Source organism: Prionailurus bengalensis, chromosome A3 (assembly GCF_016509475.1).
Source record: "Prionailurus bengalensis isolate Pbe53 chromosome A3, Fcat_Pben_1.1_paternal_pri, whole genome shotgun sequence".
Classification (NCBI taxonomy): Eukaryota; Metazoa; Chordata; class Mammalia; order Carnivora; family Felidae; genus Prionailurus; species Prionailurus bengalensis.
The window spans coordinates 109,159,953-109,174,749 of NC_057354.1; the positions used below are offsets into that span (position 1 = coordinate 109,159,953).

Below are 14,797 nucleotides of genomic sequence, written 5' to 3' on the forward strand. Positions count from 1 at the left end.
ACTAGGCTGTTGATTCCTGGCAAGCCCAGCAACATAGGGGAGGTACTTCCAAATGACCAGATGACTTTGGACTGGTCTCAGAATGAAGCCACCTGCTCATGCACTTTTGGTCCGTGTTAAGAGTCCAATGAAATCTGGGCTCCTGGAGATTTGCTCTTGGCTGAAAGAGGGCCAGACATGTGAATTCTTCCATCGTGGCAGTGCAGAGTGGGAGTTGCCACCCATTTTGGAAGGCAGTTCCTAAGGAAACATATACTTTGCTTATTTCTTATGGCATTTCTGAGGAAGGGGAAGAAGAAACACCCTGTAATTTCAGTCGAAGTGTTTCTGGGAAAACAGACATAACCTATGTTGGGACTGGCTAGTGTATGGATAGGTAAAAGACTTATGGATTTTTTATGTGCTCTGAAGTTGTTGCAACTTACTAACTTTCATGATAGAGTTCTAATGGATTTGAAGGGTGGTAGAACTAGCAGTAAAATGTTATATTGAGAGCCTTGTAGAATCACAGAATGTAAGAGCTACTAGTGACCTTTCAGACTAATCGTTGGTTCTCAATCATGAGTCCATGGTAAAATTTTTACTGGTTCACAGAAAACTGAGACATGTTTAGATAATCTACTATCACATTTCTTTTAAAAGCAAGATGAATTCAATGTAAAGTGTTGTTCTTTGTTCTGAGATTAAAATCTGCCCCCTTTTGTGGTGTTAAAATATTTTCTTTAATGGGACGCTTAAGTGGCTCAGCAGATTGAGGGTCTGACTCTTGATCTCTGATCTCGGCTCAGGTCATGATCCCAGGGTCGTGGGATCAAGCCCCATGTTGGGTTCCACACTGGAGCATGGAGCCTGCTTAAGATTCTCTCTCTCTCTCTCTCTCTCTCTCTCCCTCCCTCCCTCCCTCCCTCTCCCTCTCCCTTTCTCTCCCCCCCACCTCTCTCCCCTGCTCAAGCTAGTTCTCTCTCCAAAATAAATAATTAAATAGTTAAAGTATTTTTCTTTATGAAAAGATGGTGATTATAAATGGCAACTTGGGTTTTAAAAAAATGAATTCAGTCTATTTCTTTTTTTTAAAGTAGGCTCCACACCCAACATGGGGCTCAAACTCATGTCCCCAGGATTGAAGAGTCACGTGCTCTACCGACTCAGCCAGCCAGGCTCCCCTAGTCTATTTATTTCTGTTCCTCATTATTACCCTGGTTAGTTTAATTTTTTTTAATTGAAATATAATATACATACATTCCCATTAGTTTTAATAGCCCTATATTTATGATTGCTTTCTAACTTGGCAAAACGAAAAGTTAGGCAACTCTACGTAAGTCTGTCAAATTATTTTCTAAAGAAAATTTACTGGTCCATAAAATTGGATTGAGTTCAATATCCCTCCTATTTGCAGAAAAGGAAATGAGGGTCTAAGGAAGTTAAATGTTAAAATGTTATGCATACATTGAAGGTCACCTAGCTAGTTAACAGCAGATTTAAGACTACAGCCATGGTTTTTGCCTCCCAGAGCCCAGAGGGCCTGCAGCCGACCCAGCTTCACAGGTGTTCAAAATTAGTACAAAGTATAAAATTTGATCCTAAAACCACTCACAGTGCAGAACTGAGATGGACATGAGTTTTACGCGTTTCATTAGATTACACGTTAAGTTCTACTGGGCTTTGCCACAATGATCACTTACAATCACAACAAATAATCTTCCCACGGCATGAATTATGCATTTTTGTGATTTTCATCTGATCAAAACTCAATAGGACAATGTGAGGTTTTATAAATATACACAAATAAATATGCACTTATGTCATCAGCTCCACCTGTAAGCTACTTAACTAATTTTCTTCTTTATCAGTCACAACAGAGTAGCCTCCCCACAGTTCACAACACACAGTTCCAATGTAATCAGGCTGCATCTAGGACAAGATGGACCAGTTTACTCAGCCTCACACTGAGTCATGTAAATATCAGAAGATGACACATGTTACCAACACAAACATAAGAGCCTTTAAAACCAGCCCCAGAGCTAGGAAAACCTTCAAAACTGCAATGCAGAAAAAAAATTTTTAATGCATTTATCTTGATTTCTCATTATTATTCTAATTAATTTTATGGCCCCTGTATTTATGGGTTTCTAATTCCTGCTGTTAACTGAAGTTACCGTTTAGCATGCAGGCTCACATTCTTATTATTTTCCTCATAATAATTTTGAACTAGAGGCCATAAACACAGCCTCATTGTTTTAAAGAGAACAAAATAAAACAAAAGCCCTTACCTGTAAAGTAAGGCAGGTGTCCAGGAAAATTAAAGTCATATCTTACTTGGATCCCTGGACTATTTTTTTTTTTAAACTTTGAAATAATCTTAGACTTCAGCAAGGTCACAAAAATAGTACATCTCTGGGGGTGACTGGCTGGCTTAGTAAGTCAACAGAGTATGCAACTCAATCTCAGGGTTGTGAGTTCAAGCACCACATTGGGCATGGAGACTACTTAAAAAAAAAAGTACATCTCTGTATAACCGTCCTTTCCCTAATGTTAACATCATACACGACCATGGTATAATGATCACAACTAAGAAATTAACATTAGTACAATACTACTAACTGAACTACACATTTCACTAGAATTTCACCAGCGTTCCCACTAATGTCCTTTTTCTGACTCAGGGTCTAGTCTAGGATTCTCACATTGCACTTAGTTGTCCTATCTCCTTGGTCTATTCTGTGACCAATCTTCAGCCTTGCTTTGTCTTTTTAATGACCTTGACACTATTGAAGAATACAGATTAATTATTTTGCAGACTGTCCCTCAAGTGGGTTCGTGTGATGCCTTCTGCTGAATGGAATGAGGTTAGGCATTTTTAACAGAATATCACACAATGTACTTTTTCAGTACATAATACGAGGAGGACACAATACATCTTATTACTGGTGATTTAAACTTGATTATTTGGTTAAGATGGTGCCCTTGGCTTCAAACTGCTCATATTCTATCATTCTACGTTATTAGCAGAGATGACAACCAAAATAGTAGCACACTTACATGGGGTGGGAACAGAGAGAAAGGCCTTCCTGACCTTCCACACGGAGCTGCCAGCAGATGGGCTTATGGAGGGCTGGAGCTCTGAACAGACGCTCCAGAGGATGGTACACAGGACGTTAATGCTCTGGCAAAGGGGTCTGAGGCAACACCTCCAAGTTGCCATCAAGCAGGAGACCTTGGCCAGCCCAAGGCCAAGGCGGGCAGGCTTTCTTCCCAGGGGAATAAGGGCTGATGAGCAAGTGTTTGTGTGTTTCTGGATTTCTGCTCTTCTTTTCTTTCATCCTCTACTTTTGTTTTCTTTCTTTCTTTTTAAAAATTTTTAATGTTTGTTTTATTTTTGAGAGAGAGAGACAGAGACAGAGCACAAGCAAGGAAGGGGCAGAGAGAGAAGGAGACACAGAATCCGAAGCAGGCTCCAGGCTCCGAGCTGTCAGCACAGAGCCTAAGGTGAGGCTCGAACTCACAAACCATGAGATCATGATCTGAGCTGAAGTCGGACGCTTAACCGACTGAGCCACCCAGGCGCCCCACTTTGGTTTTCTTTGACTAAGACTTCTACACTTACCTCATCTCTGATTTTAATGAAATCCCAATAAGAATATTTATCTACTGCTCTGGTGGTTAATTACTTCAAGTGAATTTCCATAAGCTGACATGAATAGCAGCACCCCTGCCGGCCATCTTGCCATCATCCACCTGTCCCCTGGAGGCAGATGGCAGTGCACCTACAGTCTAGTACAAATCCACACCACTTAATCCTGGAGACTCCACAGGAACCAAGGTTCGTTCGTTTTCTTTCTTTCTTTCTTTCTTTCTTTCTGTCTTTCTGTTTTTCTGTCTTTCTTGTTTTTAATTGAGATATAATCCACATACCACAAAATTCACCCTTTTCACAAGTGCACAATTCAGTAGTGTTTAGTATATTTACAATATTATCCCACCATCACCACTATCTAATTCCAGAATCTCTTCATCACCCCAAAAAGAAATCTTGTACCCACTGGCACTCCCCATACCCCTCTGTCCCCAGCCCCTGGCAACCCCTAATCTACTTTCTATCTCTATGGATTTGCCTATTTGAACCAAGGCAGTTTTGATCCCAAATAATAATAACCAAGATGATCTCAATCCAGTTAACCTAAGAGATGCACACATACACCCATAAACTTTGATTCTGGCAACACCTCACCTTCCCTTTTGATACTTTAGACTCCCTATGCTACCCCATTCCCCCAACTGTGTCTCAGAGGTGACATATGCATTTGTCTTTCTCGGGGTAGAACATTTCATCCTCCATCAGAAACCACGTTGTGTTCTATCAGTGTCCTGCAGTGGTGAGGTAATGTTTAGGTAAATTTATCTCTGCTAAGGTGCTAAGAAGTACCAGATTTACATTTTAGCGGAGAACTTTTGCTGTCTAAGGCTCAGCCAGGATGGCCATATGACCCAGCTTGTTTAGAACTGTTCCAGGTGAGGGGAGCCTGGGTGGCTCAGTCGGTTAAGCGTCCAACTTCGGCTCAGGTCGTGATCTCACGGTTCGTGAGTTGGAGCCCCGTGTCAGGCTCTGTGCTGACAGCTCAGAGCCTGGAGCCTGCTTCGGATTCTGTGTCTCCCTCTCTCTCTGCCCAGCCCCTGCTTGTGCTCTGTCTCTCTCTCTCTCTCTCTCTCACTCAAGAATAAATAAAACACTAAAAAAAACAACAACAACAACAACAACAAAACTTCCGGTTGATACCTGTTGCCCTGGCTTAATGATTAGTAGCATCTCCTTTTCTTCTCAACAGCGTCCTGGTTTGTTTGTTTAATTATATGGTCCCCCAGCCACAACCAACATAAATGTCTAATCATGGTAATTATAGGCAATTTGGCAGGCCAACAGAGAAAATACATTTAGGTAAATGAAGTTTCGATGTTCCTCCAATCACACCCCAGCTCTGCATTCCCATAAAGAAGTTTAAGTTCACCAACCTGTAGGAATCAGGGTTTCATCTACCGGCAAAAAGGCATCAGCTTCTATAGTGACTTCATGGTCATAGATGTTTGGGGAACCCTGGGAAGGAAAGGTAGAGAAAGAAAAGAAGATTTAATGCTTAGTCTTATTTTACTTTTTTTTAAAGACAGAGAGAGAGTGAGAGTGTGTGCGCAAGCAGGGGATGGGCAGAGAGAAAGCGAGAGACAATCCTAAACAGACTCCATGCTCAGAGCAGAAGGAGGCCAACGTGGGGCTCAATCCCATGACCCCGGGATCATGACCTGAGCCGAAATCAAGTGTCAGACACTCAACCAACTGAGCCACCCAGGCGTGCCTATATTTTTTGCTTTTTAACTTCTCTTGCAGAACGGTTTGCAGGCATTGACAAGAATTTTAGAAATCCCATTTGACCTATGGTGATCATTAATACGTTCATTTAAGCATCGGCAGATAGGTCCTCAACAGAGCAATGGATACATTTGAAAGAAGTTTTCAAGCGTGACCCGAGCATGCATCTTCTTTTCTAAATGGAATTATGAACGTGAAAAGTCAGAGAGACATTACTGGTTTGAAAGACTTTTGGACTTTGGCTTATTAGCAGAGGGGTTTCTCCCACTCTCCTCACACATGACAGGCAAATAGAAGAGCAAGAGCTGTTGGCCTGGAACACACAAGTACTGGATGGCCTGGTATCACCTCCAGGCTTGCTAGAGGTGGGGTATCTGTCACCCTTCTCTGGCCCAGCTCCCACCCGGAGGACCCATCCTCTACCACATGACAGAAGCCTGGGAGTCAGAACTGGAGTTCCTGCTTTTGAGAGCTTGCCCATCTCTTCCATTAAAGATGCAGCTTGCCCTTGGGGCGCCTGGGTGGCTCAGTCAGTTAAGTGCCCGACTTGGGCTCAGGTGATCTCACGGTTCGTGGGTTCGAGCCCCGTGTCAGGTTCTGCGCTGACAGCTCAGAGCCTGCAGCCTGCTTCAGATTCTGTGTCCCCCTCTCTCTCTGCCCCTCCCCTGCTCTCACTCTGTCTCTTTCAAAAATAAATGTTAAAAAAAAATTTTTTTTTAAAGATGCAGCTTGCCCTCCCCAGTGGGGTCAAAGATAGAGGTTCAATAGTCAGAAGGCCTGTGGTCTATCTCCAGCTGTATTGAATGGCCCCAGGTAGAATCTCTCTCTCTCTTTCTTTCTTTCTTCCTTCCTTCCTTTTCCTTCTTTCTTTACAGAGCACAAGCAAGGGAGGAACAGAGAGGGAGAGAGAGAGAGAATCTCAAGCAGACTCCACACTGTCAGCATAGAGCTCAGTGTGGGGCTCAAACTAACAAACTGTGAGATCCTGACCTGTGCCGGAGTCAAGAGCCAGATGCTTAACCGACTGAGCCACCCAGGTGCTCCTAGAATCACTTTTCCTTCAGGGTAAAACTGGGCCAGTAATGCCTCCACCTTTTCCAGGATTCTTGTGAAGAAGTTTAATAAAGCCATGTTGTGCTCCTTGCAAATTGGAAAATACACGTATATGTTTCTGCTAAAAAGGATTATATTCTAATAGGAGTAAATTTTCAAGCTTCATAGCAGAAGACATGGAAGGAGAACCAGGAGAGGGCTTTTGCTAAGTGAATGCTCAAAAATAAGCTAACCTAGTGGCTCCCAACTGGGATGATTTTGCCATAGGGCAAAATCTGACGATGTCTGGAGACAGTTTTGATTGTCATAATTGGGGGTGGTAGTGCTCCTGGAATCTAGTGGGAAGAAGCCAGCAATTCTGCTAAACACCCTACAATGCCCATCCCTGCAACAAAGAAATTATCTGACCCAACGTGTCCACATGCTCAGGTTGAGAAACCTCGAGCTAAGTCACACTGAAAGCCCTGCTGGGTTCCTGAGAAGCAAGCAGAGGGAGGCGGAGCCCTGGGGGTTAACTGAAACCGATCCTCTAATCAGAAAGACTCAGGCCTCCACAATCAAATGGAGTCATCCTGAGGAGAAATGCCAGGATCTTAGAGACCGTAAGAATCGATGTCTAAACAGGCCAGAAATTGCTTTAATTGCACTCCGAGGAGAATCTGGTTCTGAAGAACTGCCGTGGTCTTGTGTTCTCCCGGTGGGTACAGGCGGGCAGGGGTAGGAGTGGACGGTGGGGGGAGACAAGGCCAGGCCTCTGCCCACAGTCTCTTCCTTAGCCACTTGTTTGGTCCTGTTCTGACCTGAGAAGGCGGGTCCAGAATGGGAAGGGTCTGCACCACCACCTAGAGCAGCTCTGGACTAGAGGGGTCCCTCTCTTGCCCGGCTCCCCCTGCCGCCATCCCCTCACGCCTCGGTGGTACCGCCAGCACCGAAGAGGCCTCGGGGTCTGAGGGGAGCGGAGATGAGGGAAGAGAACTGGGGACTGTTTCCTTGGTTCTATCTGCTCAGTGCTCCAGCGAAGGCTGAGGAATATTCCATTGTACGAATGTATCACAATCTGTTTATCCCTTCTCCTGTTGACAGACTTTTGCTTGTTTCCAGCTTTTTATTATGATGAATAATGCTGCTTAGGACTTTCCTTCTCTTTGTGTTTTTTAGCATTAGGGCAGGAAGCAAATGATTCCATCACATACCAAAATAAATTGCTAAGTCTAAGAGGCTAGGAAGAAGCCTGGCGGGGGGGGGGGGGGGGGGGGGGGGGGGGGGGGAGGGGGAGAAGGAAAGGAACATTTATTAGACAGCCACTCTCTTAACGGGCACTGGGTCACAAAGCGGCACCTACATTCCTTTATTAAAGCGAAGCATGCTTCATTTTATGATTCTTCTGACCTGGAATAATGCAATGACCCACTTCAGTGGAATATTACTGCTGGATTCATTTCCTTTCCAGGCTGATGAAAACCTGGCAAGAAATGCTGATCCACCAACAGATCCTGAGGCCCATCTTTGGGTTCAGTGTTGTTTTGGTTAACTTTGCTCAGCTGCTGCTAGCTCAGAACATTAACCATTTATAGAGCTCATTATGGCCTGCAGGGTTTTCTTTTTTTTTTCGTGCATTACCACTACCACTGCCTTAATTCAGCTGTCATCACCTTTAGCAGGATATCCTGGACACTATCATACCACCCAAAAGTCATAGCAGCTCCTTTACGGACGCCCTCCTTTTTCTCTGGCAGAACCCTGCCTTGTTGATTCATCCTATGGTAGGCTGTATACTCAGGGAAAGGGCTCCCTCCCCAATCCCACCGGGTGAATATTGATTGGCCTAAGCCAATCATGATGGCCTAATTCCCTTGCTGGTGATTAGGTTAGGCAGGACATGGGACACACTTCTGGCCCATAAAATGTGAAGGAAAGTCTGCTGGGGAGCTTCTGGGGGAAGTTTTTTGTCTATTCTTTAAAATGGAACATTAGAGATATGAAGAAAGGAATAGGTCCTTTTTTGTCTCTGGTTTTGACTATATGTAGAGGTGATTCTTGGGGCTATGGCAGCCATCTTGTGACCATAAAAGGATATGCCTGAAGGCAAAAGCCAAAAACACTGAAGGAACAGAGTGGAAAGGCGGAAGGTCCTTGCTGACATACCTACCCAGTCATACTGGAACCACCACTATTCTCATCTCAAATTCCCCGAGGCTGCTTTCATACCTCTTTGGGTAAAGTTTCAATTAAAAAAAAAAAACAAAAACCAAAAAACAAAACAAAAAACATGTTTGCCCAGTTTTGGGTTAGATAAGGAAGGAACAACAACAACAACAAAAGCCCAACCAACCTGCAACCTATATACCTTTTCCACTCTTCGAGAACCAGTTCTCTCCTCCCTCCAGGTCTCCAACACTCAAACTTAGAAGTGATGAGTCAAAATTTGGCCCCAAGTAGCACAAACATACTGCTTATTAAATAACAAATAAACAAAACAAAAAAAATATATAAGATGAGCTGACCACTTTAAATGATCAAGTTTTGAGCTATTTCCCTGGGGACAGTTTAAGACATACAGTAGTGCTGGGGTGCCTGGGTGGCTCTGTCCATTGAGCGTCTGACTTCGGCTCAGGTCATGATCTCACGGTTCATGGGTTCTAGCTGACAGCTCTGAACCTGGAGCCTGCTTTAGATTTTGTGTGTGTGTCTCTCTCTGTTCCTTCCCCACTTGTGCTCTCTCTCTCTCAAAAATAAATTAAAAAATGCTTTCCTGGGTAGGGTAAGAGATGATTTGAAGATGCAGAAGCCCTTTGACCCCAGGCCTCGTAAACAACTACCCACTCTTGTTGTGATGCTCCCCAAAAGGCTGATGGCTCCCTCCTATCCTCAACCCTGAAGTTAGTGGCTATGGGTTCGAGCTGCACTAAGACAGTATACAGAAGGGGGCTAACACTGAACACCCTTTTGGGTGGGGTCTGTGATCTCTGAGAGTCCTCCTGCCAAGTAAATGGAAAGAGTTTTAGTGAATGTTACATTCCCATTTTGTCTCCTTGATTGGAATACATTGGCAGGTGTAATATTTCATGCATAATTTCTTTCCTATCTCTGAATCTCTTTCTTTAGGCCACCTCCCACCCATTACAGAATAGGATGTTCTCAGTATACAAAAATGTGGAAAACAGTAAAAAATCACCATGATCTACTACCTATACAAACCCACTAATATTTTATTCTATTTCTGCCAGGTTCCTTTTGAGCTTATTATAAAAAGTTGGGTGTATAAGGGGCGCCTGGGTGGCTCGGTTGGTTAAGAGTCTGACTCCTGATCTCAGCTCAGGTCTTGATCTCAGGGTCATGAGTTCAAGCCTCAAATTGGCCTATTTAAAAAAAAAAAAAAAATTAGGGTCTTTATGCACATGATTACAGAGGCGCATGGCTGGGCAGCTTTGGTTTTTGGTTTGTTTTTAAGATCTCAAGGAGCATGGCAGAAGTTTCTGAGGGTAAGGGATAGACAAGTTTATAATCCTCTTTATTTTTCAAGGGAGAACTTTGGAAATTACATAAGAACCAATTAATTCGTGCTATTTGAAAAGATCCTAGAAAAAAAAAATCAGCACATCGTGCTATTTGAAAAGATCCTAGAAAAAAAAAAATCAGCACATTGTCAGCAGACTCCTAAAAGAGTGTAAAAATGCTAGATATTACTAGTTGGCTGTGAACATCATCTTGTGGTAGGAAATCATGCCAAAGTGATTCAAGTAGAGTAGACAACAATGAGTTTTTCAGATGAAGAGGAAGCAATAGATATAGTCTACAGAGTTTAGCTAAACTTTTCCCTCTGCCTCATGTAACAGCCTCCTCAACAAACTAAAATACTACCATTAGTTGGGAATAAGGTAGTGCAGAGGGGATTACCTAAGAGGGGTGAGAGCGTCTCTATACCCCTCTTAGGGTGGGAAGTACAGCAGAGACATACGAATGTTGGTGGCATACCTAAAGGGGCTGAGCCAGGCACATTTTTAAAGTTCCAAGGGTGGAAAGTGGAACTTAACTGGAAGTAATTTTTGGGGAGTAGGAGTGGAATGAGGAAGCAAATGTAAACTCAAGTTACAGTTAGAAGAGAGGGAGTTCTTGAAATAGCTGGGTACTTTTCTGAACCTGTGGGAAAGAGAGAGTTCTCTTAGTAACACAATGTACTCATTCCATCTTTCTCTGTAACTTCCATTTATTGAGCACCTACTACGAGTCAGCTGTTTTGCTAGGCATTTTTCCTCATCACCAGGTGACTCCATTGCCAGGCTAAGTCCATTCTGGGTGGGTCTATCCAGCTACTCCCCAGGTCATTCCACAAAGCACATGGCAGGAGAGGAGAGGTAAGTCACATTTTATACTAAGCAGGAGAGCAGAGGTAAGTTCTCTTACCTGGCCTGCCAGGTTGAAATAAGAATGGTTGGTCAGATTGACCGGTGTGGTCTGACTGGCCTGAGCTCGGTAGTTGACCATAAGCTCCCCACCATCCAGTGTGTATGTCACCCAGACTTTCAACTCTCCAGGGTAACCTTCCTCACCATCTGGACTGATCCTCGAGAACTGGACACCATTTGACAGCACCTGAGGGGTCCAGACGACCTAGAAAAAAGTGTTTTCAAAGCTGTTAAGTCATTGCAATCTCCAGCTAAACACCACATTTCAATATTTAAAGACAGTGATTCTAGGAAGAGAAATGGTTATATGATCTTTAAGATATTGGAATAATAGCTTGGATTCTATTCTATTTTATTTTATTTTATTTTATTTTATTTTATTTTATTTTATTTATTTAGCTTGGATTTTAGTTGTTCTAAAATTCTGTTTTATACAGAAAAGTAGATTTTGAGAGAAAAAATTTTTTCTTTCTCTTTACCTACTCCCCTTCCCCATTCTCTTCCTCCTTAAATTGATATGTATGTGCCTATGTTTTCTTCTTCCCCTTCTTTAAAAAGTTTTTTAATTTTTTTTTTAACATTTATTTTTGAGACAGAGAGAGACAGAGCATGAACGGGGGAGGGGCAGAGAGAGGGAGACACAGAATCTGAAACAGGCTCCAGGCTCCGAGCTGTCAGCACAGAGCCCGACGCGGGGCTCGAACTCACAGACTGCAAGATCATGACCTGAGCTGAAGTCGGACGCTTAACCGACTGAGCCACCCAGGCGCCCCTAAAAGGTTATTTTTTTATCTTGGTGACCCATTCTGATAAATGTCATATAGCAATATCTGCTAATAGTATTAAAAAATGACCTAAATAAGTCAGCTCCTCTGTCCCAGGGAAGTACTGTTTATGAATATTTATTAAAAAAAAAAAAAGGGGGTGCACCTGGGTGGCTCAGTTGGGTAAGTGTCCAACTTCAGCTCAGGTCATGATCCCACAGTTCATGGGTTTGAGCCCCATGTTGGGCTCTGTGCTGACAGCTCGGAGCCTGGGGCTTGCTTTGGATTCCGTGTCTCCCTCTCTCTCTGCCCCTCCCCTGCTTGCGCTCTCTCTCTCTCTCTCTCAAAAATAAATAAACATTAAAAAAAAAGAAAAATATGAAGAAAAGTTTTCCAGGAGTTTTTTGCTTTCGGAAATAGGAATTTGGCATTGATTCCCCTCTCCCTTGCCCTAGAAGCCTCAATATTACCTTCATGGAGGAGGGACAACCAGGATTTACTGAGTGCCCATGATGGGCCAAGACATTTTGCTAGAAACTTCACAGACACTATCTTATCTGTCTCAGAGCTGACTTAGGGTAGGCACCATGATCCTCACTTAGACTGAGAGAGCTGGGACTCAGAATACACTGCTTTCCCTAGCTTCTTTCGGCTAGGAAGACAGTGGATTTGAACTAAGTGGTCTGATCCTGAGCTTATTTCCTTATTCTCTATTATCCGAGGACACAGTGTGCAGAGACCCCAGTCCCTTCATGGAGCCCTGGGTCACTAGCCAAAAGGCCTTTTGCTGACGTGAGATCTCCCTTTGTTCGGTGCTCACCAGCCACTGGTGCTTACACAAATCATTTTGTTTTGTTTTAAATTTTATTTACTTAGAGAGAGAGAGAGAGAGAGAGAGAGAGAGAGAGAGAGGGAATTCCAAGCAGGCTCCTGAACTCATGAATCACGAGATCACGACCTGAGCTGAAACCCAGAGTCGGACGCTCAACTGACTGAGCCACCCAGGCGCCCCTACATAAAGCATTGTGTAAGGTGAGGATTTGGTTGAATCAAACGAAATGACTGTCTTTGTAGGTCAAAACAGTTGAATACTGGCAATTTCAAATGGCTCCAACTGATACTATGACCCCATTTTACAGATGAGCAAATTGAGTTCAGTGGCGTTACCTTGTCCACTCCTACTTCCCACATTCCAGGAGAGTTGAGTAGAATCCTTTCATACTTCATGTCCATTGTTTAGAGGGGGGATAAAAAAACCACCTTGTTTAAAGTCATATGTGTCATTAGTGACATGACTAGGATTCTAACTCAGGCTTGGCAGTCTACCCCATTCCACATCTTCATTTCAAAGTTTTGTTTGAATCTCCTTTTTTCAACAGAAGAGTTGAGGCCAAACACTGTCATTCCAAATAGACCTGAAAGATAATAATTCCTGAGGGCCACAGGAATGGCTCTGCCCACCCCCTCCTGGTGTGGCCGGCATTGCTCACTGCCGTTGAGTGAACCCACATTTACCAGGAAGGGGAGTCCAGCAGGAGTGGAGGTCTCTGCCTTCACCTACAGTGAAAGCAGCTGGGATCTGAAACAAATTCACTGACCTTAGTAAAAAATAAATTTTACACCCTAGTTATCTCCCAGAAATGTTGAACTTTCAAGACACTTATAATATAAAGCTGGTTATATGCATGATTCAAAAAAGAAAAAAGAATCCCCCAAATGGAAAATTGTAGGAATAAAATATTTGAAATAAAATGTTCTTAATTTGCTACCTAGTTTTTGTCCTTCAGAGAAAGAACGCAGTGGAAAGTTTTTTTCGTGGAAACCAGTATTATCAGATGAGTATAATTCTGTGGAAAATAAAATTCCTATTCATGGGAGAATATCCCAGAGCCTGAGGTTTCCACATTTCCTGAAAACTTCCATGTTTGCATATTTAGGCCTACTTATATACCATTTCTAATCCTGTTAGGTTATTCAAATTTCATCTTTTTTTAAAAAAATGTTTATTCATTTTTGAAAGAGAGAGAGAGTGAGCATGAGTGGGAGAGGGGCAGAGAGAGAGGAGGACAGAGGATCCGAAGCAGGCTCTGCACTGACAGCAAGGAGCCCTATGTGGGGCTCGAACATATGAACCATGACCTGAGCCAAGTCGGACACTCGACTGACTGAGCCACCCAGGCACCCGTCAAATTTCACCTTTAAAAAAAGTGTTGGGGCACCGGGGTGGCTCAGTCAGTTAAGCGTCCGACTTCAGCTCAGGTCATGATCTCGCGGTTTGTGAGTTTGAGCCCCGCGTTGGGCTCTGTGCTGACAGCTCAGAGCCTGGAGCCTGCTTCAGATTCTGTGTCTCTCCATCTCTCAGCCCCTCCCCTGCTCATGCTCTGTGTGTCTGTCTCTTAATAATAAATAAACGTTAAAAAAAATTTAAAAATAAGTAAAAAATTTAAAAAATGTGTTGAAATAAGTACAAGAAGACTTACCTATAAGCCAACAACTATTCAGTAATTGCTGAGATGAACTACAACCTGAAACAAAGCTCCCCTCATACTGTTCATGTTACTGTATGAAAGCTTACAGCTCAAAGGCTTTCAGCATCTCCACGATAACATTCCAAGTCTTCCCTACCTCTGTCTGGGCTTCGGCATCAACACAGCCATTATCTCCAGTATCTACTTACCAAACGAAATGCTATTCTTTCTTCAAGGGTGATTCAAATCCTGCCTCCCCAGTTACTATGTGTTTGTCCACACCCAGATCCTTTAGCGCACCACTGGCATCCATATTATGGGGCTTGTTGCCTATAACAGCTATTCATGTAAGGGTCTGGCTCCCTCACTCTACTGGAGACTCAGGAACGCCCACCATATTATGTTCCCCACTTCACCGAAGGGGCTCAGTAGGCCCAGTGCACTGAAGGCTATGTATACTCACTATCTTGCTATGTTCTCATGGGGCACACATGTTAAACAACCCCACAGAAAATACTACAGTGAAATAGAAGGGACAGGAACAAGCTAGAACAGGTGCTGTTCTGAGGCTCCTCTGAAGATCCCTGTTAGAACAGAGCTGGGCCCAACTTCCTCTGGAGGAAGCTCCATATGCCTTGTACCTGGCACATTCCAGAGACCCTCTGCCCTAGTATTGCAGGACAGAGGCTCTCTCTTGCCTTCATGCCTTCCTGGTGTGAGTGGTTCAATCATGGAGGAAAGGGGAAC

At 43.4% G+C, this 14,797-nt stretch overlaps 1 protein-coding gene across 2 annotated transcripts in view; it reads right to left on the bottom strand.

The window, feature by feature from the left end:
* The window catches only part of GALM (galactose mutarotase), a 114,593-nt gene that overhangs the window by 27,151 nt on the left and 72,645 nt on the right, over window positions 1-14,797 (bottom strand). For both annotated transcript variants that reach the window (XM_043604134.1, XM_043604133.1), the window contains exons 3-4: window positions 10,817-11,023; window positions 5,008-5,089 (exon numbers count right to left, since the gene is read on the bottom strand). In XM_043604134.1, coding sequence (XP_043460069.1) covers window positions 5,008-5,089; window positions 10,817-11,023 — 289 coding nt within the window. The remainder of the gene's footprint in view (window positions 1-5,007; window positions 5,090-10,816; window positions 11,024-14,797) is intronic.